Source organism: Octodon degus, unplaced genomic scaffold (assembly GCF_000260255.1).
Source record: "Octodon degus isolate 3935 unplaced genomic scaffold, OctDeg1.0 scaffold00112, whole genome shotgun sequence".
Taxonomy (NCBI): domain Eukaryota; kingdom Metazoa; phylum Chordata; class Mammalia; order Rodentia; family Octodontidae; genus Octodon; species Octodon degus.
The window spans coordinates 7964699-7992514 of NW_004524688.1; the positions used below are offsets into that span (position 1 = coordinate 7964699).

The following is a 27816-nucleotide window of genomic DNA, read 5'->3' on the forward strand; positions in this document are numbered from 1 at the left end:
CTCATGGAGCCCTCGGCCCCAAAGCCAGGCCCCATCTGAGGACATGGGGTGAGGTGGATCTGCACGTTAGATCTTGAGGCCAGGTGATAGGTGACTATTTGGGGAAAGCCAGGGAAGGCTGCAGACAGATGTGGTCTAAACCCTGGGTGAGGCAGGTCCTCAGCAGGGGCCTGCCCTCCCACTACCCACGAGGATCAGGTCACTGTGGGGGCACTCCTCAAACCCACTCCAGGACAGCCTCACCGAGGACAGAGAGGACACGCATTACCAAAAGCGAGCATTAAGGTGGACCACTTAATGACTCCATGGACATAAAAAGAAGAGGCCACAAACAAAGAAGTGTACATCACTGAATCAGAAACGTGGACAAACTCCAAGCATATAAACCAGCGAACACAGAGTATCTGGGACATACAAAGAATTCCTGCAGCTCAGCAATAAAAAGACAACCCAATTAGAAAAGGTGGAGGGTAAAGCACATGAAGAGATGTTTTTCCCAAGGCGTACTACTGGCTGGCAGCACATGAAAACGTGCGTGGCACCATCAGTCATGAGGGACACCCAAACGACGCTTTGTGGCCCTAGATGGCTAGAATGCAAAGGAGAAACAGTCACAAGCGAGTGAGGGCGAGGGGAAACTGTGCCCATACAGTCTGGTGGGGCTGCAATATTGTGCAGCCACAGTGCAGAACATCTTGGCTGGTTCTCACTTCCTCTTGGCTGTGGACTCACCAGAACCAAAACACACACAGACACTCGTCCATAACACTCATGGCAGCCCCCCAAACAGCAATAACTCAAACACCCGTCACCTGCTTTGTGAAGAGCTGCAAGGTGGTAGCTCCTTGCAGCAGGGTTTCAGTCACAAGGAGCTAAGTGCAGCAAGTCCCTAACTTATGAACAAGTTCCATTCTGAGAGGTTAAGTTGGATCCACTCATAGTCAGAGGGAGGCTTATACAGCACACCTGTGAGTTTTCAATACTGATTTTTTTCCCCCAACACTGATGTTTTTAAGTTGGGGACTTACCACAGTGACACATGGTACAACACAGACAAACCCTGACACATTCACCAAGTGTGGGAGACCAGACTTGAGGGCCACACATGGAGGGGCTCTGTGGGTCCTACTTTTCCAAACTAATGGCTTCCCTTCATTAAGGGGCCACCATGTGCCAGGCTTTATCTAAGCCCCTTATGTATGTCACCTTATGGGACCTCCTCAGACACAAGGAAGGACACATATTATCCCCACCTGACATGTACTTCACCAAAGCATGTGAAATGCTGGATCCCAGTCGGCTCTGCTGAGCCTCAGCCCCATGCTTCTGCTGCCAACCCCTGGTCCTCTGGGAGGGATCTGGAAACAGGAGGGCAGATGGCGGGGCAGCTGTGAGCCCTCCAGCCCTGGGTTCAGTGGGGATGCAGGGGGTCCCACGAGTGTGTTTTAAGTTTGTGTGGGCCAGGCTGTGCCCTAGAACGCCACCACTGGGGCAACATATCCTCCCTCTCCTGGGTAAACCGCAGGGAGGCAAGCAGAAGGCATCCCATGAGAAAACAGGTTCTGAGCAAGAGACAGAGCATTCCACCTCAGATGGTTCTGAGGGTTAGGCAGGGGGCCTTGCAGCTGTCTCCTCTGGACAGGCTGGATGCCAGTGTGTGTGTGGTCCCTTAGGCTCAGTGAAAAGGGGTATACCCAGCAGGTGCCCACCTTTATCTCTGGGACCCTCCTTTCCTTCCACCTCCATCCTGACTCAGGACTAGTGAAGCCAGACCTATCTACTACCTGTCAACTCCACTCTGGGAGCCTGGGAGGGATGGGCTGAGGCAGGCCCTGAGTCTTAGTTGCCTCGTCAGCACTCAGGGAAGATGCAGGGTGCTGGGCTGGGGCAGGGCTCCTCCCATCATGGGGATGGTTTTGAGGCAGAGGCAGGAATGGGGGTGGTGGTACGCGGCACAGACAGTAGGCTTGGGGCCTCTCTTGGGCCTACTCATGGTGAGCAGGCTGGAGGACAGGCAGATCAGGGAAAGAACACACATACATGTGGTGTTGGAGGTAGTCATACAGCTTGAGCCCCTCCCAGCTGTACAGGTAGCCTGCTTTGGCTGGTGGGGCACGGTTTAAGCACAGCCCTGAAACAGGTGCATTTCCAAGGTGTAGATGGCATGGAAGCTGTGGGCACTGGCACAGGCTGCTAGTCTTTTGACCACTGGGGCATCTGAACCCCAAGTCCCCTATGTGCTCTGGAGAGTGATCTCACAATGTTCTGGTCTGGCACTTGCCTTCAGGACATCTGTCCTTCTGAGGCAGTGATCGTGCAGGTCACTCAATGCTGGAGGAGGCAGGACAGCTAACAACCCAAGTGGTATCCTGCTGGGTGCTCTGGTCAGTGTTTCTACCACGGGAGGTTCCACAGTCCTTAGCAACTATTCCTCAGAGTGGTTACTGTCCTGAGGCTGACGTGGGAGGCCGGCAGTTGGCGTCTTCACGGTGCCCAGTTCCCAGAGACTGTAAGCCCTTGCTCTGCTGCTGAGCAGCCTGGCTACGGTGCTTCCGGGTCTGTCCCCGGGCCTTTGCTGGGGTCCTCAGGGTGCCTGTTCTCTTCTGCTGGCTCTGCTGAACCTCCTTTGGGGTGTGCTTTTGACTTTGGTCCCTTCTGGTTCCTGCAAACACATGGAGAAGGGGGCAGTCTCAAAACAGGTTCCAGAGACAGTCCTGACACCCCCTATTCCTCAAGAGCCCCTGGAAGGCTGATAACAGGCATGGGTCAGAGCTCTGGGCAGAATCTGATGGCCAGCTGGACAGGTCCACCTTGGCTCAGGCTGGTCAGTCCGTCTGTGAAGCAGGGGTTCCCAGTGCCCTTTCCTTCAGCTCTCAAAGCAGCCAGCCTATCAAGGCCTGGGAACAGCTGCTAGCTGCCAGGGAAAAGGAGCGGAGGAGGCGCAGCCCGTGAACAACTCACCCCTTGGCAGGAATCTTAGGGGGCGAGGAGCCCAGGAGGCAGGGCTTGGAGTCCATGCCATATTCAGCACCCTGCTCTGCCACTTCCCAAAGCTCCAGGCTTCATGTTCCTTATTTTTTAAAGTAGGCTCCTGGTTCCTGCTCTGGGCAAGGCTGCTCCAGGCTAACTAGTCTGGGCCCTGCACCGTCAGCTGAGACTGCCAGGCAGTCTCAATCTACCTCAGAACCTAGAAGGAAAAGAATTACTCTGCTTGCATTGCAGAGGAAGATGAGGTTCAGAGAGCATGACATGGCAGGTTGTGCAGGAAAGGGTCATGCCAGGGCCAATCATAGGTGAAAGATGGGAGGCAGCAGCAGCAGCAGCAGCTCTATTGGGAGGTGGGGCTCAGGCCAGATAGCCACAGGGTGGCATTTCTGGAGAGTTTCCACCAGGTTCAAAGGCCATACTCTCTCCACACCCTAGGAAGCTCTCCTGGCCATGCCTGGTTCTGAGCCACTACAAGCAGGAAGAGGCTGCCCGTGGGCATCCTAAGGCTCCCTGGTTCTTACCTCTCCTGCCCTGGTACAGGCGGCCCAGAGAGTCCCAGAGTCCTGCGAATGTACTCTCGAGAGCGGATGTCAGCCTGGAGGAAACAGTGCAAGTTGGAAGTGGACACGTGGTTGGCTCTTAAACAGACTGGGAAATGTCTCCACACCCTTCATAGAAGCCCACCTGGGTCCCTAGTGCCCATAGCTCCACTGATATGAGTGGTTGACAGAGATGCTAAGACCTTAGGGGGTACAGACCTGGCACTGAGGTTAGTGACTGGTTGGGCTGCTTGGTTTCCTTTGTCCTCACAGCTCCTCCTTTCGGGGAGTTCTGCTCTGTGGAGGGTAAGCTCAAGCTTGCCAGTCTGCCCCCACTTGGGGGTCACTGTCTGACTCATAAATTCCACAAACTTGAGAAAAAAGGGCTCACAGGCCACAGATGGGGACTAGGACAGATCCTGTGGAGGGCATAGAATGGGGTCACACTGACTGTGACATCGCTAACCGGCCTGGCCTCAGGAAGCCCCCTGATCCCAGCTCAGATGGGTTTAGCTTAGCTTCAGGCTTCATGAAGTTAACACATTGACAGCAACAGCTAATCCCCAGACGGCTTCTGATGCAGCTCATGGGGCTGTGGGCGGACAAGCATAAGGGTACTCTGGGAGCAGCAACCCAGCCCGGCAAGAGCGCCTGCACCTTGCACAGGGAGTGCAGCAGTACTTGTGACCAAGGGGTCCCTTGGAAGCCAGTGCTGTGCCAGAGCAGAGGGTAGGGAGGCCAGAAATGCCTCATTGTGAGAGGGTACAGACCTTAGCCCCATCTCTCCCATTCTCTGGGAACTTCTTAATGTGCAGCAGGGAGGGTCAGTGCTGAGGTGAGTGGGCCCAGTATGAAAGCGGACCAAGCTGCCAGGGCTGCATCCCTTCCCCTGCAGACATAAGTGGGCTCTGGCAGCATGCATCCCACGCCTGCTGGCATTTCTGCAGAGTGTGGGCAGGACTTGGAAGGCTCTTCTCCAGCACCAGACATATGACTCTGCTCCATGTCTAGGTGCTCATCCAGCCGGCCCCTCCCCTGCAAGGTCAAGGGACCAGTGTCCTGTGGGTTTAGGACAGTGCAACCCAGGGTTGCTGGGCCCCAGGGTCTCGGGGGTTTTATCATTAGACCATGGGAGAGGAAATGAAACAAGGGCCTCCTGGAGCTGGGGACACAACTTACAGGTTTGGGAGCCCATGTGCCTATGGGCCAGCACCAACCTGAGCAGGGAGGAGACTTGTGGGGGCCGTTGGTAGGTGCCTAAAAGCTGCTCAGAAGCCACTTCTGGGCACTGCCACTCTATGGTTGCAAGCATTGCAGCGGCATGTGGGCTGCTGCCGCCACCTGGAGACCATTCTGCATACCTGCACAGGGGAGGTAGGATGGAAGTGGTGGCAGCCACAGTCAAGAGTTTATGAGCAGCTGGGCCTGAAGCTGAGACTGAGGGCAGGTTTCTAAGTTGAGTTTAACCTATGGCCCTCTGTGGGTGGCTATGGGGTCAGAGTGGGCCAGGGAAGAGGCAGGCAACAGGGAGGCTTGGGACCCCCTGGCCCAATACCCAGCATACCCAGAGGGCTCCTGGCTGGGCTACAACTTCCCAAGACTCAACTGCTTCTGTGGCACACAAGCACATCTGGGTGTCTCGCTGCTCTTACACAGCCCTCTGCTGTCCCTGTCCCTGCAGGGAGGATTGGGACACAAACTGACCCCTACCCATTCCACACCTCCTGCCTTGGCATAGTGTCCCAAGTGCCTCAAACCCTTCCCTATCCGAGGGCCTGACAAATGCTGTTCCAGTCTGGACTCCCTTTGTTCCTCTTCCTGGGGATGGCTTCTTCTAGAACCCTGACTGATGTGCTGCTTGGGGACATGCACCAGCACATGACTGGGGGCTCTCCTCACAACCAAGTAGAAGACAGTGGTCCTGGATCCCACGTGCTCAGCTCTAGCTCCCTTGCCTGAAGGCTACATTCCTTCTCCACTGAGCTGACTGGTTCATCAAAGTGCTGGTCCCCTGGGTCCTGAGCACTACACCCAGGAGACCTGACTGGGGCGCCTGGTGCCAGCGCAAGCCTTGTTCAGCACTACTCCTACAAATGCCTCCCCTCTGGGTAGGGGAGCTAAGTGGTGATTGCACTCCCCTGCAACCAGAGCTGACGTCAACTGGTTCTCCCCATAAGCTGGGACCTGGGCATAGCAGGCTCAGTGAGGCAGAGTGTAGGGCATGGTGGACTTGGGCCAGGCAGCCTCAGGAAGAACAGTGCAGCCCCTATTCCCTTACCCCTACCTCCAGGGCCAGGGGAGGCCACCTGGCCCCCCTATAAGGAGCCTGAAGACCTGCCCTCAGCCCAGGATCATCCTGACCTCACATCACTATTCCATAATCCCATGGGAGCTGACAGGCAGCACGTGACAATCAGGTGGCAAGGAGCATAGAGATGATCATGCCAGTCCCCAAACCTGCCACCCACCCACAGGTGGCCCCATCACCTGGCGCACTGGCTCAGGAATCCGGAACCTGCAGCAGCAATGGGTCAGGCGCACGGCTGCCTCCAGGCTTATCTTGTGGCCCACAGAAATGTACAAGGGCTTGGTGCTGTGGTCGTGGCTTTTCAGGGCCTGCAGGACAGAAGGCGAGGTCAGAGTGCCATGGGGACACATCCCCCTGGGGTCAGGACCAGCTTTGGGCTGGAGGCTCTGATAACATCTCAGGTGACAAGCAGCAGTTTGGGGTTTGTGGGGTGTGTGGGGTGCTCTAGCCCCCAGGTACCTCTCTGCTCTCTCTCCTGGGCAAGGTGTGATAAGTGTGGCTGAGGTCCCTCCACTTCATTGGGGTTAGAGGAGGTTATAAACACACACGTCACATCACCTCCCTGTCTAGTGAGAGGAGCAGGAAGAAATTGAGTGGGTCTTGCATACAAGTGCGAGTGCATGTGCAGGGGTTCACTGCCCAGCTGTTCTTCTTCTCTGAGCTGGAGCCTGAGGATGACAGAGGCCTCAAGCCACTCACCATTCCGAGGACAGTCCCAGAGCCACCCATCAGAGGAAATGTATCTCCCCCTGCATGCAGGAGCTGAATCTGGAAAACAGAAGAAAAAGTTGTAAGAAATGTCTTCTAAGGCTGAGGCATAGTTCAGTGATAGATATTTGCCCAGCATGAGCAATGCCCTGGGTTTGATTCTCAGTACTGCAAAATCCAAAACCCAAAACTACAAGTCTGTGAGCCTAGTCTACGTGCCTAGAAGGCACACCTCTTCATTCTTAAAACCTACTCACAAGCCAGTCTTAGGTGGCAGCTGTGCCAGCAAGGCCACGGCCCCAAGGCAGTACTGAAAACGCTGGGTAGCAGCATGGTCAGGGCTTGTGTTAGGGGAACTGCCTACAGGACACCATCTAACCTGATGACAAAGGCTCAGGGCAGGCGCAGCAGCTCTCCCAGTGCCACAGCACAGGCCAGCTGAGGTGAGCCATGGACCCATAGGTGGTGCCCAGGAAAGCACACCTTGAGCAGGGTTACACCTCATTGTTGTTTCCTCTCCTAGGAATCTGAGCACACCCCAGTGAAACCAATACACTTTCTTTTTGAGTGGGTGGAGTGGGTCAGGGCTGAATCAGCAGATGGGGACCATATCAACTCAACATTTACTGAGTAACTGCTCCATGGAGAGACAATCTCTGCTCTGGGGATTTGCTGTCTACTAGGAGAGTGGGGATGTCACCAGCTCCCTTTGGATGGGGACATCACACCCCCAGGGATCTCTGAGGAGAAGAAAGAGTGTGGACAGCAGCTCTGGGCAGACCTCAGCCAGAATGGGCATCCAGAGGGCAGAAGGTCCTGCAAGCATGGCCCAGAGGCTAGGCTTTGTCAGATCTCTTGGGGAGACAGGCAGCTGGTGGAAGTGGAGGGGCATGGAAGCCTGTCCTACCCCTGGGGACTGGAGGATTAATCCTACACATTTACTACAGCAGCACAGAGGAAAGGCAAGTACGGTACAGAGGTTTGGAGGGCCTGGCTCAGGGCCATGTGGACAGGAAGTTCCCAGACAGAAGCAGGTCTCCCTGTTTCAGACCAGGATCCCAGGATATGGTGTGTGAGTAGGTAGGCTAGGCAAAGATGCCCTACAACAGTGATGGAGAACCTGTCAGAGCTTTCAGTGTTGTCAGCTGTGGCACCTGTGCCACAAATTTGCCACTGTCCTAGGTGACCAATGCCTCAGATCCCCCCAGGGCCCATCACTGCCCATGGGTCCCCTTACCTTCTCCTTGTGCGCAGCATTGTTTTCCAGTCCCTCCACCTGTAGGAGTTTCTTGGCCACCCCAATGCAAGGCAGCCCTGTGAGGACACCAAGGTGGCAGGCTATCCCAAAGCCTTCCAGAAAGCAGAGAACAAGCTCAGGTGGTGCAGTCAAACTGGAACCTTGCCACCTACAGACTGGCATAATACTGGGGAAGCAGACTTGGAGGCCCAAGCTGACCTTGGACAAGATCCTGTCTACCCTGATTTTGCCACTGCTCTAGGGCCATAACCTTTGAGACGAGCAGCTGGGACCCAAACATACCTACTGCTAGGAAGGCCAATACTTCCCCTGGACAGCCTTCCGAGGGCCACATTTTGGATAAGAGTAAAACTGCTACCAACTTCAGCATCCTCCCTGGGCCAACGTCCAGGCACTGGTGGAAAGCAGGGCTCCAGAGCACAGGGTATGCAGTGGGGTGGGAACCCTGAGACTTCTGACAGCTATAAGGTCAACACTGGATGGTGGCGCCTCTAGATGGGCCAGTATAGGCTATCTTGGGGAAGGAACAGGAAGATGTGGGGGTGAAGAGAAGGCAGAGCTCTCTTCTGGGTGAGGGACACTGCGTCCTGACAGCAAAAGTCAGCCCAAGGGCCGGGGAGATGGCTCAGTGGATTAAGCGCTTCCCTGGCAAGAGCAAGGGCCTAAACTAAATCCCTGGTTCTGGAAAAAAAAAAGAAAAGAAAAGAAAAGAAAAGAAAAGAAAAGAAAAGAAAAGAAAAGAAAAGAAAAGAAAAATAGAAAAAAAGAAAGAAAGAAAGTCAGCCAGCCCACCCAGACGGGAGCCGTGATGGAGCTTAGTGTGGTAGACATGGGAGGTGCCCTCTCCCATCTTTGCCAGAGCACCCTCCCCAATACTCTCTCTGGGGAGCAGGATTACCTTGGTGATGGAGCACCCCGTTTCCATCCACAAGAAGGACCTAGAGCCACAGGGGTAGTGTCAGTTTGAGGTGGCTGACCTAGCAAGTGGGGGTGGGGGTGGGTAGACACTGCCACTGGGATGCAGCTTTTTAGAAAATCTTACTCTTGTCAGGCCATGGGTCATGAGGCCTTTCCCTCCCACAGGAACTGAATGGCTCTCTTCCCCAAGGACATGGCACCTGCCTGGGGCATGAGGTTTGGCTCCTTCTCTTGCAGCCGATGGACAGCGTCTACTAGGAAAGGCATCTCTCGGAAGGCCAGGAAGCCTGATATGTAGGGGGCCGTCAGGCTGATCATACGGCTGTCCTCATACACCACCTGCCACCAGGCATGCAGGTCAGCAGGCAGCCACCTGCTCCCCTCCACCCTATTACCCTCTGTCCCACTCATATTCTACTTTTCTGGCTATCAACTACTAGGTGGGGGAGTGTCTCACCTTGATGTCATTTCTAAGGTGCTCCCCACCTGGTCTGTCTCAGCTGTTGAGCTAGCCTCCCCCAGACCATGGGTCTCCTCATTGGACCCTGTACAGGCTGCTGGAGGCTCAGAGCACAGCACAGGACAGTACTGGTGTGAAGAACACCAGGAGCCAAGGCAGCACTGCACGTGCACTAGAAAAGCCTGGAGGGGGCCAAGGATGCAGAGGCTGTAGCAACAGCTTTATGAGAAGGAATTTCAGGTCATTTAGGAGAAAAGGGCAGGAGGAACTGGACAATCTGAGAGTGTAGAAAGAAAAACTCTGAGGCTGCAACTGACTTCAGAGTGTAAAGGGAGCCCCAGGACAGCAGACAAGCCTTATATGAGGTGTAAGGACGCATGGAGGACACAAGGCCACAGATGGACAGGGGCTTTCTACAACGGCTAGGGACAACTCAGAGTGATGTGACGTGATTTTGTTTTGTGGTAGTAGAGATTAAACCCAGAGCTTTTGCAATGATTATATTCCCAGCCCCACCCCCTTTTTTTTTCTTTGATAGGGTCTCCTTAAGTTGGTCAGGCTAGGCTCAAACTTCCAATTCTCCTGCCTCAGCCTCCCAGAGTTCTGGGGTTACAGATATGTGTGACCACACCAAGCTAAGAAAGCTTGGAGAATACATGCAACTCTCTGAGGGCTTTTCGGGCAGAGTCAAGACAGACCAAAATGCAGAAGGACTCTGCTTAGTGCACCTGAGGGCAGTGAGCATCCTCCCGTGTTTCTGTCAATCTCATGGCCCAGGGAGGAGGCAGTTTCCTATGCATACACATTCTCCAGAACCCCCTTCCTTCCTGCATTTCTGCTACTGAATCTGCTAAATCTCTTGGTGACAGCTTCCAAATCACAATTTTCATTCCTTTGAGGCTGGAGCAGTAAATTAATGTACCTAGGTCTGTGTTAGCACAGAGGACTGGGGTTTGTCCTCAACATTTTAATGAACAATGAACTCAATAGGAAACTTTTTTTTTTCTTTTTCTTTTAAAAATATATTTAGTACAGGGTCTACAGGGTCTCACTACACAGCCTGGAACAAGATGACCTCACAAGGACATGTGTGGAATCTAAGTGTAGCCTATAACCCCATAGTATGATGGTGGCTGACTATAACAGAATTCTGCCACATAACTCCCAAAAGTGGAGAGAAAAAGGGAAAGGACCCACCTTCAATATCCCATGGTCACGACAAAAGGAGAAAACTGTTGAGTGGTAGAGAAGCAAAAGTAGGGGTTGGAGGGCACTTTATTGACTCTAAGTACACAGAGAGAATCTAAGGGACATAAGGAGCAGATTGGGGGCTCCTGTGTTGCATGGGAAAGGCATCCAGGACTGGGTTGGGAAGAAAAACGAAGTGGTCATTGGGAGGATGAACTGTTTTTTTTTTTAGGATTCAGCCATGTTGAATCAGGGCCATGGTAATTTAGCAGTTTGTACTCAGGCCAAAACCTATCACTGACGAACATCACTACACATCTCTGTGGGGAAGAAAGAGCACAGGCTGCAGAGCACCTTAGATAGCATGCTGGGAGGAGGATGGTAGGGGATGTTGATGGGGTCCTGATGAAAGTCACCTCAGAAAGAAGGACTAAATGACAAAAGGACCAAAGAAGAGTGATTCAGGTGATAGTTCAGCAAGAGCCACTGAAGGGAGAAATGAAGCAAACAAGTGAAAGAAAGCAAAGTGTTAAAAGAGGTTAAAGGACACAGTTAAAAAGAATGAAAAGTGGCCAAAGAAAATCCAACACCACAGGACTGAAGGAGAGAAGCAGAACTATGGAGCCTACCTAACAGGTCAGTGTTTAAAACCATACTCCAAACTACAGGGTGGTGGCATACAACTGTAATCTCAGCATCCTGGGAGGCTAAGGCAGAAGAACCATGAGATTGAGCCCTGGCTGGGCAACCTGGAAAGACCCTGTCTCAGAAAATAAAGTAAAATAAAACAAAACTAATCTGCAAATGTAGTTCAGTGCAAAGGCCCTGAGTTTAGTTCCCCCAGTAATTCTACAAGCACTCCCCCTCCCCACAAAAAAAAAAAAAACCCAAGAAATTATAATCTAAGAAACACTTCAAAAACAAAAGTACATGGGGGGCTGGTGAGATGGCTCAGTAGTCTAAAGCACCTACTTAGAACAAACTAAGCCAATCAAAGTACAGGGACCGCCGTTCAATCCCCCAGCACCACATGCCAGCCAGCCCTGCCCCCTGGTGGGCTGAGCAGGCCACACACACAAAATAAATAAATAAATAAATAAATAAAAAACAGACAACTGTTTTAAAAAATTTAAAAAAAAAAAGTACATGGGGCTGGCGAGATGGCTCAGTGGTCTAAAGCACCTACTTGGAACAAGCTTGGCAAAGCACAGGGACCGCGGTTTGATCCCCCAGCACCACATGCCAGCCAGCCCCACCCCCTGGTGGGCTGAGCTGGCCAAACACACACACACACACACACACACACACACACACACACACACACTGGGAAAAAAAAAAGTACAGGGCCAGTGAGATAGCTCAGTGGACTAAGCTTGCAGGGACTGGAATTTAATCTCTGGTACCACATGCTGCGCCTGCCACCCAGACTGAACCAGGCATGATGGCTCATGCCTGTAATACCAGTGCAGGGGAGGCTGAAAACAGGATTCCAAGCTGTGTAGTGAGACCCTGTAACAAATACATTTTTTTAAAAAAAGTACATTTGACCCCACATACTGAAGAGTCAACTGTGAGCTAGAAAACTGAACTGAACAGAAGAGAAGTTACTTTGAGATACATGGTGGTGAGGAAAAAAAAAGAGTAAAAGAAACAGAAGACCAAAAAAATCCCACAGTAAATATAATACACTTGTTACAACCTTGAATAGGGAACATAAATGTTAAAAATTTATAGATCAGAAAACAAAATGAAACCAGCTTTTAGATTCATAATGGGGACAAGTAAGTAATGAGACTATGTCCAGATTCCAGTAATGCTATAGGATTGTTGTGATTTTTCATACTGTGATAATGTTCCTACAGTTACATAAGATGTTATGTGCAAGGTGGACTGAGACAAACTGCCACAACCTCTAGGACATGTTCTCAAGTCCTCAGTAAACACATACAAAAATCACGACATAATCAGCAACAGCTGAATCTAAATAAGAGCATATGGATGCATTTGATGTATTCTTTTCCAATTATTCAGTATGGTTGTATACTGTCAAACTAAAAACCTGGGAAAAGAAAAATCAGTCACACAATTGCATGTGGGCAAGAGGTGGATGGTGGCAGATGTAGTAAACAGAGGGTGGGAGACAGATGAGGGTGGGTGACTGAGTCTGTAGCCAGGGAGAGCTGGTGAGAGGAACAATACTGCTGCCTGCTCTCCACACATGACCTGTTATTCCTTTCATAACTCTTCAAACTGAGCATTAATATCATCTCCCTGAGAGAAAAGAAATCAGGGGCCAAGAGCCACAGGGAATGGCAGAGCTGGGGTACAAACAGAAACAGTCTGGCATTGGCGTCTGTGCTTTTACCCCATGCACTGTCATACATAATGATCAGGAACCTGTGAGGACAGAGGCCTTGGTGTCCTCACTACAGATCTGGATCCTAGCACACAGTGGGTACTCAATACTTCTGTGCTGACTGGGACTAAAAGGGGCCTTCTGAGTAAAGCACAAAGCCAAAGAAGCAGGAAGATGTTGCTGGGGGCAAGTACAGGAGCAGCGCTAAAGTTGGGGTGTAGCCAAGGCTTCCTGAACCAGGGACTGCCAACAAAGCACAGGCTTACTGCTCATTCCTGTAGGCCATCTAATGAGGAAGGCTCTTGAGTGTCTGCTGGTTGGTGAGCTAAGTGCTATGGCCACCTCCAGCGGCAACACGACCTGGTTCTTGCTAGAGTTTACCTTCTGGGAGGGGAAAGTGGCCCATTTCATTCCACTGTGACAAACAGGAAGCTCAGAGTTGGTTATGATCTGAATGTTGTCCCCCCAGTCCATATGATGAAGTTCAAACCCACACAGTAAAGGCAGTAAGAGGAGACACCTTTGGGAGATGACTATATCACCATGAGGGAACAGGAGAAGACAGCTATCTATACCTTGGAAGAGAGTCCCAACCCAGGCCTGGTCATGCTGTATCCTGAAGTCAGACTTCTAGACTCTGGACTCTAAGAAATACATTTCTGTTGTTTATAAACCACCCTGTCTGAGGCATTTTGCTGTAGTAGTCTGCATGGACTAAGATGGGGTGCTGAGGAGTAACTCCTGATCTTGCAGGATGAAGGGGATGACTGAAGGAAGTACTGTGTAAAACTGGACCCTGAGAGGGGGGTCAGAGCTCAACAGGAAAGGAAGCAGACTGCAAAGATTATGCAGCTTGATGCAGCATGGCATGTCTGAAGGAGTCAAAGCCATCTGGAGGGCAGGGTGGGTTGAGGATGGTGTTGTGAGCCAAGCCCACAGGGTCCATCAACCAGTGTGAATTTTATTTACCATGACACCACAGGAAGGGCACTGATGTGTTTTCAAGGGACTCCTGGTGACATAACTGCATTTCCTTTTTAAGAAAACTGCCTTCCTAGCAGAAACCAAGGAGCAACACTTGAGGCAGGGAGTCCAGGAAAACATATCTACAGGAAGCGTGATAGCAGCACAGATAGTGAAGGAGGTGAGAGGAGGTGGACAAGGGGAGTTCCGCAAGATGTAAGTGGCAGAAACAATGGAGGCAAGGTGATGGGTATAAGCGAGAGGGAGAGAATTCCCTATCTTTCCCTGTTTTTCTTCCCCTTTGAAAGACTCCTCAGTCTGTCAATGAAATTCTATAAAAAGAGAGCTATGGACTTATAGCAGTGGAATGCTTGCAGAGTAAGTGGAAAGTCCTGGGCTCCATCCTCAGCACTGAGAATAAAGTAAAATATGAAAATTCTGTAAGAGGAGAGGCTGGCCTCTACCCTGAGTTGGTCTCCTGTCTGGCAGCTCTGTTCTCTCTGCTGAAGCGACACGTGGCTCAGCGTCCTCCACGTTACCTCGAGCTCGGGGTATGTGAGCACCACCAGGGAAGCACAGGCACTGACACTGTCCCCTTTCACGAAGGACACATCAACGCCTCCAACCCTCTGCAGACCAGAGAAAGCGGGGTCCCGCTGCCAGGCCTCCGTGTCCCGGTCCACCAGGAGGGCCTTCAGCCGGGCTTGCTCCCTAGGAGGACAGAAAGGTCAAAGCTGGCCCGGGGCCCCAGGCTAGACCCTCCCACCTCGACCCCAGAGACCGCAGCGCCAGCTCGAGGGGCGCGCTCTCCTTGTAGCGTCCTCCTTCGTGTCATAACAAAGTGAGTCTTGCCAGGATTAGTTTCCTTAATGGGAAAGGTAAGGGACGCGCGGGTCAACCCACAGCCCTAGGAAGCGAGAGAGGGGCGCGGGGCCAAGCGCGGAAGCGAGGGTGGCGGACTACAACACCCGGAGGCCTCTGGCCCGCGCCGGAAGCCAGGCCCGCCCGACTCCGGTGGCCCGAGCGCCGGGCCCGCGCCTTCACAGCCGGGGCTACGAGGTCAGCGGGTCCGCAGAGAGAAGCCAAGTCCTAAGCCCTGGCAGCTTCGCTCACTCGCATTACCGTTTCCAAAGCGACAAAGTCTCCTCAGACAGATGCCCCGCGGCCTCCAGGGCCATGACTCGTCCCTCGGCGCACTTCCGGCAACGTCATTTCCGGAGCGCCGGAGGGCGTCCCCCGCCCCTGCGTAGTACTCGCAGCGATCAGCTGCTGACTGTGGCGCCGCCGCCGCCGCCAGGGGCCGCTTTGCAGCGACCTAGGGTTTGCGCCCGAATCCGCGGGTTCTCGTGGACTGGCTGGAAGCCCGGGTAGACCGCCCGCCCACGTATCCAGCTTCGAGTTGCCCACGTACGATTCTTTCGTGCCGCGGTGGCTTGGCGGTTCCCCGGTTGTCCCAGCATTAGCGCTGTGCCCGCACCGAAGGATGCCGCTCTGCTTTTAGGCAAGGGTGGACCAGTTCAACTCCGGAACCACTCGCCAGGGGCGTCACAGCCCCAGCAGCAAGCTCACAATACCTTTCGAGCCCTGCCAGGGACGCGGCCCTGGGTGGCGGCACTTCAGTGACTGTGGAAGGGGCTTTGCTCCCTGTTCAGTCCCGCGCTGCGTTGGGCGCAGTTGAACGCACAGGGGTTGCATCTTGTTGGGCAAAGAGCCTCACTCAGCAAAGAAAATATGGCCCACCACCTTTGGGACGTTGTTTTTTGAGACAAGATTTCGCTATGTAGTCCACGTTGGCCTCAAACTTGGGAGTGATCCTCCTGTCTCAGCCTCCTACTGTGCCTTACATTGATTCTTACCCAGGGCTCCTCAGTTTTGTGAATATTTACTCAGTATGTCTCTGCACCAGGATTTATGCTATATGCTGGAGTTATGGCTTACACTTTTTTTGCCTCATCTGGGGCAGGAAGACTTGTGAATATGTGATGTAATAGTAATGAGTACTATGAATGAAAATAAATGAGAGGAGCAGATTTAGAACTGGTGTTTGGGAAGGGGCCTTCTGAGGAAGTGATGTTTAGAGCCAAAGGGCCTAAAGGGGTGAGTTGCATTGCATGCCAGAGGGAGGAGCAGAATTTTATTTATTGGATATAGGGTCTCACTACACAGTTCAGACTCCTAGTGATCCTCTTATCTCAGTCTCCCTAGCGCTGGGATTACAGGAGTGCGCCTGTTTAGGGGCCAGTGTGGCACGCCTGGGTTCTGGACCGGCAAGCATGTGGTACTGGTGATCAAACCTGGGCCCTTGCGCTTGTCAGGCAGGGGCTTAGAGCACTGAGCCATCTCCCCAGCCCAGAGGTTGGTGTATTTGAGCAGCCAGTGAGCTAAAGTGAGTTTTGCTGGTGGCTTATATTTTAACTAGCAGAATTCAGTAAAGTACATATATTGTGAATAATAGTGTGTTCCAATGTAGGCTTTAAAAGAAAAACTGAGATTAGAGTTTAAAGTTCTATAGGAGAGACCAATTTGCCTAACTGTTGAAAGCTGGGCAAGTTCTCAGCTGAGGAAGAGAGCCTCATTTCTTGAGCATACACCGTGGCCAGACACTGTGCTGTTTTTTGCCTACTTTATCTTATTTTTTAAAAATTAATTATTTATTTTTGTGTGTGTGGCCAGCTCAGCCCACCAGGGGGCGGGGCTGGCTGGCATGTGGTGCTGGGGGATTGAACCGCGGTTCCTGTGCTTTGCTAAGCTTGTTCTAAGTAGGTGCTTTAGACCACTGAGCCATCTCACCAGCCCCTTTGTCTTATTTCTTAAATAAAACTGGGAAGTATCTTAAAGCAGAGGAAATTGAGGCTTAATGCTTGCCCCAGATCAAGGAGCTGGCAAACAGGAGAACCAACATCTCTGAGCAGCTACATGTAGGCTGTTGCTACAGAGCTGTCAGGATGAAGGGGACACGATTTAGTAATTGCAAGCCATTTGATAAGCCTGCGAAATGGGCACAGGTAGTGGAGCCTGAGGAAGGTGCTGTTCTGGGTGAGGTCCTCTTGTGCTCCAGGTATAGCTATCAATCTGGAAGGAACAGGTTTGCACATGGGGAGGGTATCCAAAGTGTGTATGTGTGGCTACTGCATGTGCTGTGCCCCTGCCATTCTTGCCCCAGATCACTGAAACTCCTGCTTCAAAAGGAAGCACGATCACTGTCCCCAGGAAACCCTTCAGAGAAGGTATGTTTTGTCAGCATTTGCTCAGGAAAAAGTGTTGTCCTGGTCATTGTTTTGCCAACTAGACAAGAATGCTTGAGTATCAGTGAGTTTGAAAGGAATAGAACAAGGCAGAATGTGACACAAATGCTAATCATGGTGAACTTGAATTCTGCTACTCAGCAAGGCCATAGGCCTCTCCTGCCTCTTGGAGCCTACTGTCCAGGCGCAGCCGATAATAGTGTTTCCTGTATCTCATCAGGGTTGCTTCCCATGCTGGTGCAGCTAGTGCCCCCAAGTAGGCCTTCTGTTTGTGGATTCTTTCAGTACAGAAGAGTCTGGAGGCCAATCACTGTGGAGAAACCAACTGCTGTCCCTTCCTGGGGTTGCCTATAGGACCCCCCTCCCCCAGCTCTGTTTCTTTTTTTTTTTTTTTTAAAGTTTTTTTATTGTGTGTGTGTGTGTGTGTGTGTGTGTGTGTGGCCAGCTCAGCCCACCAGGGGGCGGGGCTGGCTGGCATGTGGTGCTGGGGGATTGAACCGCGGTCCCTGTGCTTTGCTAAGCTTGTTCTAAGTAGGTGCTTCAGACCACTGAGCCATCTCACCAGCCCCTCTGTTTCTTTTCTACAGTAAATTTCGTTAAAATTTCTGCCTGTAAATTCATGTCTCTTCTAATTTCCTTTTTATTTATTTATGTGTGTGTGTGTGTGGCCAGCTCAGCCCACCAGGGGGCGGGCCGTCTGGCATGTGGTGCTGGGGGATTGAACCGCGGTCCCTGGGCTCTGCTAAGCTTGTTGTAAGTAGGTGCTTTAGACCACTGAGCCATCTCACCAGCCCCTCTTCTAATTTCCATATCAGAGACGCAAAGATCCATGCCAGCCAGTGACTTGAGGACCCTCCCTGAGGCTGAAGCTTAAGCTGAGAGTGGCTGGAGGGAACAGTGCCACTGTGAAGGAGCATTTCTGCTGTCCCTGTGTCCTGGAGGAGTTTTCTGCTCTTGTTGAAATCACAGTGTAGGTTTCTCTTCTGCACCCTCCACTTCATAGTCACTTCTGTGAGGATGTTAGCACAAAAAATCCAAAACTTCCTGAGGTCTGGCTGAGGTACAGGTGCCGTAAATAGAAGCTCTGCCCCCCAAAAGGATTTGTTAGTAGCGAAACTCAAGTTTATTAAAGTAGGTATGACAAGTATAGCGAAATCTACTTTTTCTGTGCTAGACCAGTGTATTTTTATACAAACAAGATAACGTGAGATATGACAGTCAACGCTTCGAAAACATAGCATATACAAAATTAAGCATCTTAATTAAAAGTCCTTCATAACAAAAACAACAAAATGCCCTGGCCAAAGGAGCAAAAGTTTTCACAGCAAAAGACTAGCAACTGATACCTCCCTGATGAGGTGGGGAGCCTCAAAGGCCCTCTCCACTCCCAGCAGAGATGTCCCAGAGCAGGCAGGGGTAGGGTGGGGTGGGGAGTAGCTCTGCCTAGTCAGGAATCACAGGTCCCCTGCCCCTGCCATGAGGTGCTCTCATTGTCCTGATATCAAGTTGATTGAGTGTGTGCCTCACTGAGTGAGAATGGTGTCAGGGACACAGCCTCCACTTTGTAAACAGCTGCTCTGATGTCACTGCAGACGGCGCTGGGCTGCAGAACAGGAATCAGTCCCAGGAAGTTGAAGGTGTCAAAGTAGATTTTTTCAGGGGTGGGAATCCATAACAAAAAAAACAGCACAAGATCAGGGTAAGACATTTTCTTATTCCCCTTTTTGGAAACTGAACTGGTTTTGTACCATATCTCGGTTTTTATGCGTTGGCTGAGACTCCAAAGATGGACTAGATATTCATATACTTAGGGGGAGCAGAGATTCCACAAAGAATGGACTTTTTTGGCATAATGCTAGACAATCAAAAACTCCCCAGAGAGTGGCCAGAAGCATGCCTCTAGCCCAAGTTTATATGAATAAATTTCCATTTAGAATCTCAAGAGTTGGGTGTGTGACATACATCTATAATCAGGAGGCTGAGGCAGGAAAATCGCCACAAATTAGAATCTCAAGAGAAATGGAAGGGGCTTTGGCTGTGAATCCACTCTGTTCATTGGGGAACTGAGACCATAAAAGTCCCCAACTCAGCCAAGTGCTTTTCACAGTTTTGGCCTTGACCCTCTGAAATACGGCAGTGACTTATACAGGATCTGGGTCAGCTCTTGTTCATGTGGGTTAAGGCATGGACAGGTGCCTGTCCTTTGGCATTCCTTATGTTATAAGAAGGTGAAGAGTATGACCCTTCTGTACATTTTGGAAGCCAAGAAATACATGTATAATACTCAGTATTTAAGGGGCTGGGAAAAAGGAGAAAACCAGATTCTCTTCTGAGAATGTGGAACAGAGCAGAAAAAAGGGGAAAATTATTTCCCCTGCATTTTCCACGGTAATGGAGAAGGAAGGAGCCTGAGACAGGCCGTGACTGGCTGTGACCATTACTTTGACACTACTTGTCTCTCCTGGGAAGCACAGGTGGGGTTTGACTTCCAAATTCACAGAAGTGCAGCCCTTAACTGGAAATGAACTGTGTTCACAGTACAGTGAGAAAGTTCTGGAATGCAGAAACAGGGCAGCTCCCACGGTGCTGTGTGGAACAGTGCAGGCAGACTTGAGTTCAGCGCTGCACCACTTTTCTCTCAAGTGCTCACAGAAGCAACAGTTGGTGCGAATCCTGGCAGCAAAAGGCGGCGTCATCTCTCCAGCTAGGTCCCAGGCGAGCGCTGAGGGAGTCAGTTGCTCTACTTTGCTTGCCGGTCCCGTTTCCGTGTGGCAGCAGTTTTCCACACAGAGACACAGCTGGACAGCAGTATCTCTTCTGGGAACTGGTATTCCAGATCTGGAGGGACTTCACTGTCTTTAGTTTCCATGTAACTTACCAGAGTTTCCTTCAGACTGCAAAACCAAGAACAAGAGACTATTTATAATATCAGGAGGCCTCCACAGGACCAGGTTCCAAACTAAGATCAGAAACTGAGGTCAGCTCCAGGTCCCAGTCCTGAGTTCTGAACTCCTGAACTGGACACTGGGGTAGAATCCTGGTCTCCAGCTTATGCCGGCCTTGTCGTTGCTCATGTCAGGTACTTGAACGTGATCTGTTTGCATGAGCAAGCTCTGCTATTCAAAAAACAGAAGCACGTATTCGCTTTTCCTATTTTCCATAAATAAAGATCACAAATTCTCTAGGAAGGGGAACTAATTTTACACTACAGGTTCAGGATAGTACAGTTGAAAGAATACAATGCATGTTGGCATAAGCTTCTGGCACAATGGAAGAAAAATAAACATGAAATAAATTGAGGTGGAAAATAGGAATTCAATTTTTTTTTTTTTTTTTTCGGAACCGGGGATTGAACTCAGGTCCTTGTGCTTGCCAGGGAAGTGCTTATTCCACTGAGCCATCTTCCCAGCCCCTAGGAATTCAATTATTTAGAAAAACAGTGAAGTTAAATCCTTCCCTCACAGTACACATGTAAGTAAACTGGGTAAAAAATATATAAATATGGATTTTTTTTTTTTTTGGACTGGCTCAGCCCACCCTGAGGGTGGCACAACATGTGGTGCTGGGGATTGAACTGTGATCTCCTGTGCCTGCCTAAGTGTGCCTAAGCAGCTGCTTTAGACTGCTGAGCTATCTCACTGGTCCCTAATATGGAATTTTAAAAGCAGCAAAACCAAAATGAAAACCATGGAAGGACATCTCTAACCGTGGGAAATGAGAAGGAAGACCTTAACTGATGTATTTTCCTAAGTGGCTTTATAGAAAAATTCTGTCAGCTTTGATTTCATAAATTTAAAGACTGAGATAAAGCATTTATAGTAACATATTAGATAAAAAGATTACTTTCTGTACAACACCAAGAGCTTTTCTAAATCATTAAGAAAAAGATAAAACAGTGGGGCACGGTGGTGTACATCTATAATCCCAGTACCTTGGGGAAGACTACCTTGAATATGAGGTCAGCCTGAATCACCTAGACACCCAGTTTGGGTGGCCAGGTGGGATGGGGGAGGGGTGGAAAAAGAAAAAAAATTAATTCAGAAGACAATAAACTAGTGGCTAGTAAAAATGAGCATGTGCCCAGCCATCCTAGTAAGTAGGGAAATTAAAGAGAGAGCCAGATTCCACTTTTTGTCTATCACACTGACACGGGTGTAAGTGGTGAGCACTTTGGGGTACTCTACAGTGTTGGCAATGCACATCTTTTTGATATAGAAAACCCCCTTGTAGGAATGTATGGCCCTCATAGAAGCCAGCCTTCAGGCGCTACACTAGTGCAGGAATAGCATGAAAGCACCCTGCAGGGAGACGGGCCTGACTGCATATTTGTGGAAGGGCTCGGCTGGAGAGGTGAGGGGCAGCCCCATCACCCTGCCTGGGCAGTGATGCGCATGTCCCTACCTCCAGGTGTGGTTGAAGGTGTCTCCAGCCTGAGTGGTCTTCAGCTTTAGCACCATCATTTCGTGGAGCTCCACAAGGAAGGTGTCTAGGCTGCTTTGGTTTAGGAAAGTGCCGAGGAGCTTGGCATGTTCTGGGCTGAGATCCTTTTTGTACCTTGCACTGATGTCCTGAAATGGTTCCTAAAATGCGGGATCAATAAGGGGCCATTAAAGGCTGGGAAGAGAGGGCTGAGCTCCCCCAAACGGGGAGGCAGAGGTCCCACTTACTTTCTTCAGGTGCAGCAGCTGTTCTGACTTATGTGCAGAGAGGAGCTGCCAGAGGGCAATGGCGTGTTTTAACTGACATCTGCTTAAGACCTGAAAAAGCAGCAGGAACCCTGGTGAGACGTGGAGGTCTTACGCTCTGTATCCCCATGTCTGGCACCCTCTTTATGCTCTGCATTCATTCCATGTCCCTTGTCCTGTGGCCATCTCTGAGCGTGCACAATGTACTGCAGCTGATCCCCTTATCACATGCGTGGTATGCTCTGCCCAGCTGGTCAGCGCTGGGTGTGTCTGTCTGTGCTGGCCAAAGTGGCTCTGTCTACACTGTGGACTGGCCAGGGGGCTTGTTTTTGGGCTCCCCCTTTTCCTGCATGCATTGCTGCTCCCTCCCCGCTGGATTTCTTGTGGGCAGCAGGAAATTCAGCTGAGGCTGCTGATCTCTCTGACCAGCCTCCACACAAGACCCACCTCTAAAACTGAAGTTGTCTGGTCGCCCATCCGCAAGACTTCTTGGATGTACGCATTCAGCTTCATGTCTGGGTCCCCGCCAGCTGTGCTCAGAAAGCCCAAGGCAACCTCTACGACAGAGAGGGCTTCACAGGCATCACTGTAGGACTGCAGCTGCCCACCAATGGTACCCATAACTGCACTCGGCAGGGCGATCTGGGAAACCAAACACAGGACAGCAAACATGGGTTGGGATTCTTGTTTCCTACTTCCTAGGAAAGGCTTAGCTCTGTCGCTGCCCAAACTACAGGTGGCATAAATTACACAGTGACAGTTGACATATGCTGCTAAGTGCAGCAGTGTTACAAAATTTTTTAACAAGGTATTTAACAAGAATACCTATGACCTCACTGAAGCCTCAAAACAATACTGTGTGGATACAGGGGAGAGTATTCCTCTTCCAATATCAATAGCAAAAGAGCAGGAATAAGTTAAGTTCTCTAGATCTTCTGACTTGGATATACTGAAACAACATTATTTACAAACCAACCATACAGAATGTCAGCGCATTATACTTGTTGTGGCTTGTGTCTGGATGTCCCCCTAAAGCCTCTTGTGATCATGGGGTGGAGGGACTTTTCAGATCTGCCTGGATCTACAGTGTATGGTGCTGGGCTCAAGCATGTGTGATTACTAAATTAGTCCACTGATTGGTTTGGCAGAATTCTGGGTGTAGGTGATGGGAGGGTCCATCCTGGGTGTGAGTGCTACCTGCCCTAAGAGTGGGTAGCCTGGATAGAATATAAGAGATTGAAAGAGGGCTGCTGCGGTGGCCTGCTTGTTGATTCCTTGTTACTTTGCTGCCTTTGGCCCACCATGAACTGTTTCTGCTCTGAGATGTCCCTCTGCCATGTGCCACCTTGCTTTAGAGCCAGCCAACTACAGACTGAGATGCTTACCAACTGCGAGTTGCAATAAACCTTTCCTTTTTCTTTTTTTTTTTATAGTAAAGTACAATTTTAATTTACATCAAAAATCATATCTAGGGCTGGTGAGATGGCTCAGTGGTCTAAAGCACCTACTTAGAACAAGCTTAGCAAAGCACAGGGAACACTGTTCGATCCCAGAACACCACATGCCAGCCAGCCCTGCCCCCTGGTGGGCTGAGCTGGTCATACACACACACACACACACACACACACACACACACACACACAAATAAACAAATTTTTTTTTTAAAAAAAATCATATCTAATTTGTAGTCCTTCATTCTGGATGATTTTCTCACAGATGTCCCTATCATTTTTTTTTTTTTAACCTTTCCTTCTTTAACTTGGCTATTTTGGTGTTGGCTATTTTGTCTCAGCAACAAGAAAAATAACTAAGACACAACTCAAATAAGAAAACAGTGGTCCACTGTCCTGCTTGCCCTCTGCAAAGAGCACTGTCAAGGAGGCCATCAGGGTCCTCAGAGAAACCAAGACCCTGGTGCCACAGATACCAGGGAGTGGCTGAAGCTCTGGAATGTGGATGGAACCATTCTGTAAGTGATAGGATTGTCATGACCACCTGTTTCATGTTCTTCTTGATGTCCATGAAGAGATGCTCATAGTTCCGGTCATGTCTGTGCACCAGGGTAGGGATCCCCTAAAGTGAGAAAGAAAAAGCATTTGGATACTACATCCATAGTGGAGGGTCCCATCAGATGACAGAGACATCTTGAACAGTAACTCAATGGGAGAGTCTCCCTGGGCAATGCACAAAGCTCTATCATCTCATGAAGTCTCTGTTTAAGTCACAATCCCTAGAAATAGTAATACAATAAGACTTTTTTTTTTTTTTGGCAGAACCAGAGATTGAACTCAGGCCCTTGCACTTGCCAGGGAAGTGCTTATTCTACTGAGCTATCTCCCCAGCCCAGTAGTACAATAAGAACCCAGCCCAGCCACACTGGCCCTGAAGAAATTACCACGGAGAATATATTGTATATGAGGATCACAGGAGGTGCTGGGGACAGAGATGGGATGATGTCACATTCATGTATCCATTCAGCAACTGCTGAGTAAGGACCACTTTACTAGACAACACAACTGACAGAACAAATTAACCTGCCTTTGCAGCCAGGTATGGTGGTGCATGCTTATAATCCCAGCACTCTAGGAGGCTGAGCAGGAGGATCACAAGTTCCAGTACAGCTGGAGAAGCTTAGCGAAACCCTGTCTCAAAGTTAAAAAAAAAAACAAAACGGTTGGGAAGCAATTGGGGATATAGCTCAATGAGAAGGCCCTGAGTTCAAAATCCCAGTTTAAAAAAGAAAGTTTTGGATGCAAGTAATTCACAGCCTAATTGTGGACAATGAGGAGTAAAACATCTAATTACAAAGTATCTGTCTGCACGCTGAAGAGACGCACATCCATGGTAGCAGGACTCAGCCTACCTTGATTGTCAGCTTGGGCTTGCCCTGTAGGAGGCGCCCAGTGATCTGCTGCTGGATCTTTTCCAGGTCAAACTCCTGTGAGGTCTCCCCACCTTGCACCACTTGATACTGGCAGTTGGACAGAATCAATGGAGTCAGGTCACGCTCCACGTCGTAACTGATGACATGCAGGTCAGTGATCTCGGAGGCATCCACGGAGTAGCTGGGGGACATACAACACAGTGCTCAGTGTCCAGGGCAGGGGTATGGCGCTGAAGCTTAGGGCATATGGAGCCTGTGCCTCCTACTGCCCCCACAGTCTGAACAGACAAAAGCCATTCACAAATTTGAAGCTCTGTTGAGGGTGAATGGATGGGGTCTGATGGGGATGCAGCTGCAGCCAGCTGGCATCTGCTTCAGGGGCCTGGGAGCCAGCGCCAGGTGTGCACTGTGCCATTGCTTGTGCACGTACCTGCTGCTTTCTTTGGAGAACTTTTCCACCATGTAGACAACTTCATTGTGTAGGTTGATCAAGTAGCTGACTAAGGCAGTTGAACAGAGGCCCAGGCCCCGACGACGTGGTAGGATGACTTCAAAATCAGCATCCAGATCCAAGTCAGAGCTGCAGTACTCTTTAGGGAGCTTAATCTCACCTTTAAATGACAGGGTTATTCTCAGCAGACAGCATTCCACCCCAAGTGTCTGGCAGAGCCACACAAGGGCAGATTCTAGGTGCTCAGTGCCAAGGGGAAGGAGGACACTCACCGTTGGTCTCCAGTGATCGCCTCAGGGAATTCCACGTGGACAGAAAAATAGTGATCCTGTCCTCAAACAACTTCTTTAGTCTTTCTGTTGGACAAAATACTTGGTAAGAAGCCATGGAAATAACAAGCTCATCAGAGTGAAAGCAAGAAGAGTCTAGAAGGGACACAGAATAAACTCAGCTCTGCTTCCTCCTATAATCAACCACTAAGTAGGACGCTGAGTTGGAGAAACTAGAGAGAAGGGGCTTCACAGCTGCCACAGAAGCCTCTAGTGTATCTCTAGGACCCAGGGGACCTTCACTGCATGCTCAGAGCTTAGGACATGGACCACCCATGAGCCCTGAGCACCCACGTGAGCCTCACTGGAGTCATCCTTTGTAATCACCGAGCACCAGATGATTCTGATCTCTTGTTGGAGCAGAGAACAGAGACATACCTGAACTGTGACTTTTAATAAATCTTTTGATGGAGCTGGATTCAATCTCAGGAACATTCTGGAATTGTTTCACTAGGCTTTTTTGTAGGGCCAAAATCTCAGGCAGGAATTTCACCAGCCTCAGTTCTGCCTCCTGGAGAAGGGAAGACCACTCAGTAACACATCCTCTATTCACCTTGGAAATGTTCTCGGGCATATAGACTTTGGAGCTGGCTGAGGACTTGTCTTTGTGGTTTAGTCTGCTCAGTGGGCCATTCTAGAAAAGGCACACTCAGGGTTAATGGGAAAAGTGCCATTCCATCTTTCACAAGTAATTCTGGAGAAGCTGCAGTATGCTAGACATTGGCCTGCTCCTGAAGGATGGAGGATGCCTACAATGGAGTCCTGCCTTCCAGAAGCTGATGCGTCAAGTGTGAGGGCCAAGCAAGATCCAAAGCAAGAGACTAAAGCTTGACCCCTATTTCTTATGTTGCACCAAAGTCAACTTAAGAGGAATCAAAGACCTCAACTTAAGTCCCAAAACTTTGAACTTATTGGAAAAAAAAAGGGGGGAAATACTTCAAGATAGTGGTAACTGGTGTTAATTTTCTGGACAGGACCCCCAAAAAACAGGAAACAAAAGTGAAACTGAGAAATAAGATTTCATCAAACAAACTTCTGCACAGTAAAGGAAACAACCAACATGGTGAAGAGACAACCTGAAGAATGAGAGAACATATTTACCAACTAACCAAGTGACAAGAGAATTAGTACCCAGAATATTTAAGAAATTTAAAAAATTTAACTAAAACTCAAGTAACCCCATTAAAAATGGAAATTGGGGGGAGAAATAAAAATGGAAATGGTCTGAATAAATAGATACCTCTCAAAAGAAGAACAAATGGCCAAATATATGAGGAATGTTCAGTATCATTAAGCTATCATGGGACTGTAAATCAAAACTACATTGAGATATCATCTCATCCTCATTAACAAGAACATAAAAAAAATGCTAGTAATGATGGAGAAGGGCCAGCCAAATAGCTCAGCAGATTAAAGCATCTGCAAGCAGGTGCAGGGGCCAGGGATTCAACCCCTGGGCCTGCCGTGCCGGCTCCACCTCCAGGGCATGCTGAGACAGCAAATGAGACTGGGCGTGGTGGTGCATGCCTGTAATCCAGCTCTTGGGAGGCTGTAAACAGGCAGATCACTATGCGTCCAATCTAGTAGTGAGACCCTGAATACCCTGTAGACCTTTCCCTAAAAAAAAAAAAAAAAAAAAAAAAGATGACGAAAAAAAGGTACAGCTCTACACTGATGCTGGAATTTAAATGGGTACAGCTATTTTGCAGAACAGTGTAGAGATTCTTCAAAACAAAAAACTAAAAGCAGATCTACTACATGATACAGCCATCCCTTTTCCATGTATACATGGGAAGGAAATGACATTACTATACAAAATAAGACACCTGTGTGCCCATGTTTCCTGTGGCACTGTTCACAGATGAAAGTGTTAGAATCAGCCTAGGTGTTCAAGAATAGCAGAACGGATAGAGAAAGTACAGCTACACAATTCAGCCACGAAGAATGAAATCCTGTTACTTGCAGCACAATAATGGAACCAGAAGACATTATGTGTCTTAAGCCAGACACAGAAAGACAAGCACTGCCTGTTCTCTCCCATAATTTTTTTAGTCCATGTGAAATTAGGATAGTGATTCAGAGTGGGAAGAGGGCTGCTGGATTTGATTAGTGCATGCTATTACACTGAACTTCACCAACAGGCACAACATGTGTTAATAGCAAAATGAACTTGAACAAAGGAAAGGAAAAGAAATTGCCTCTTGGGCCCATGTGACTGGTTGGGTATAGAAGGAAGCTGCAGGAAGAACTCCAGCAGGCAAGGCAGCGGTGACTGCTGTAATTCATGGACGTTGCTCTGAGGCCTAGATCCACGCATCCTTGGCTGAATGCAACTGTGCATCTCAGTAAGCGGCCACTGCACTAATGTGGAGTCCTTCCCAGTGTATGCACTGAAATGATGGCACCGTTTTGCTTCTGGCTAGCTGCAAATGCTCGTCCATGATGGGGAGGGAGAGAGGGAGGGAAATGATGAGAACATCTACTGTAGGCAACCAGAGTTCACGTAGGTGGAAGTCAGCCTTCCAGGCTGAAGGGA

The 27816-nt window shown here is 49.8% G+C and overlaps 2 protein-coding genes across 6 annotated transcripts in view; both read right to left on the reverse strand.

Annotated features, from left to right (window-relative positions):
- Positions 1-337: 337 nt before the first annotated feature.
- On the reverse strand, positions 338-14888 carry Endov (endonuclease V). 5 transcript variants are annotated; one of them, XM_023699295.1, is made up of 9 exons: positions 14809-14888; positions 14226-14397; positions 8924-9058; positions 8700-8739; positions 7781-7857; positions 6535-6603; positions 6015-6143; positions 3510-3583; positions 338-2662 (listed from the first exon to the last, which is right to left on the reverse strand). In XM_023699295.1, exons 1-9 carry the CDS (start codon positions 14862-14864, stop codon positions 2542-2544), a joined length of 873 nt encoding a protein of 290 aa, XP_023555063.1. In that variant the 5' UTR covers positions 14865-14888; the 3' UTR covers positions 338-2541. The 5 variants fall into 5 exon arrangements, with proteins under 5 accessions (XP_023555063.1, XP_004639621.1, XP_023555066.1 ...); XM_004639564.2 differs by having other exon boundaries at positions 7781-7893; XM_023699298.1 differs by lacking the exon at positions 14809-14888 and adding an exon at positions 13105-13243 and having other exon boundaries at positions 7781-7893; positions 14226-14304.
- A 3536-nt stretch (positions 14889-18424) lies between these two features.
- The window catches only part of Rnf213 (ring finger protein 213), a 115247-nt gene continuing 105855 nt past the window's right edge, over positions 18425-27816 (reverse strand). Inside the window, exons 60-68 of the mRNA XM_023699247.1 lie at positions 25659-25791; positions 25224-25307; positions 24931-25111; positions 24480-24681; positions 23612-23689; positions 22064-22258; positions 21599-21688; positions 21333-21511; positions 18425-19825 (exon numbers count right to left, since the gene is read on the reverse strand). Coding sequence (XP_023555015.1) covers positions 19672-19825; positions 21333-21511; positions 21599-21688; positions 22064-22258; positions 23612-23689; positions 24480-24681; positions 24931-25111; positions 25224-25307; positions 25659-25791 — 1296 coding nt within the window. The 3' untranslated portion in view covers positions 18425-19671. The remainder of the gene's footprint in view (positions 19826-21332; positions 21512-21598; positions 21689-22063; positions 22259-23611; positions 23690-24479; positions 24682-24930; positions 25112-25223; positions 25308-25658; positions 25792-27816) is intronic.

Coding starts and splice junctions, on each gene's coding strand:
- Endov (XM_004639564.2), bottom strand. CDS start 14,864: ATGGCCCTGGAGGCCGCGGGGCATCTGTCTGAGGAGACTTTGTCGCTT. Junction 9,059..14,225: donor TCACATACCCCGAGCTCGAG/GTAACGTGGAGG, acceptor GCCTGGTGGCAG/GTGGTGTATGAGGACAGCCG. Junction 3,584..6,014: donor TTCCTGAGCCAGTGCGCCAG/GTGATGGGGCCA, acceptor TGTTTCCTCCAG/GCTGACATCCGCTCTCGAGA.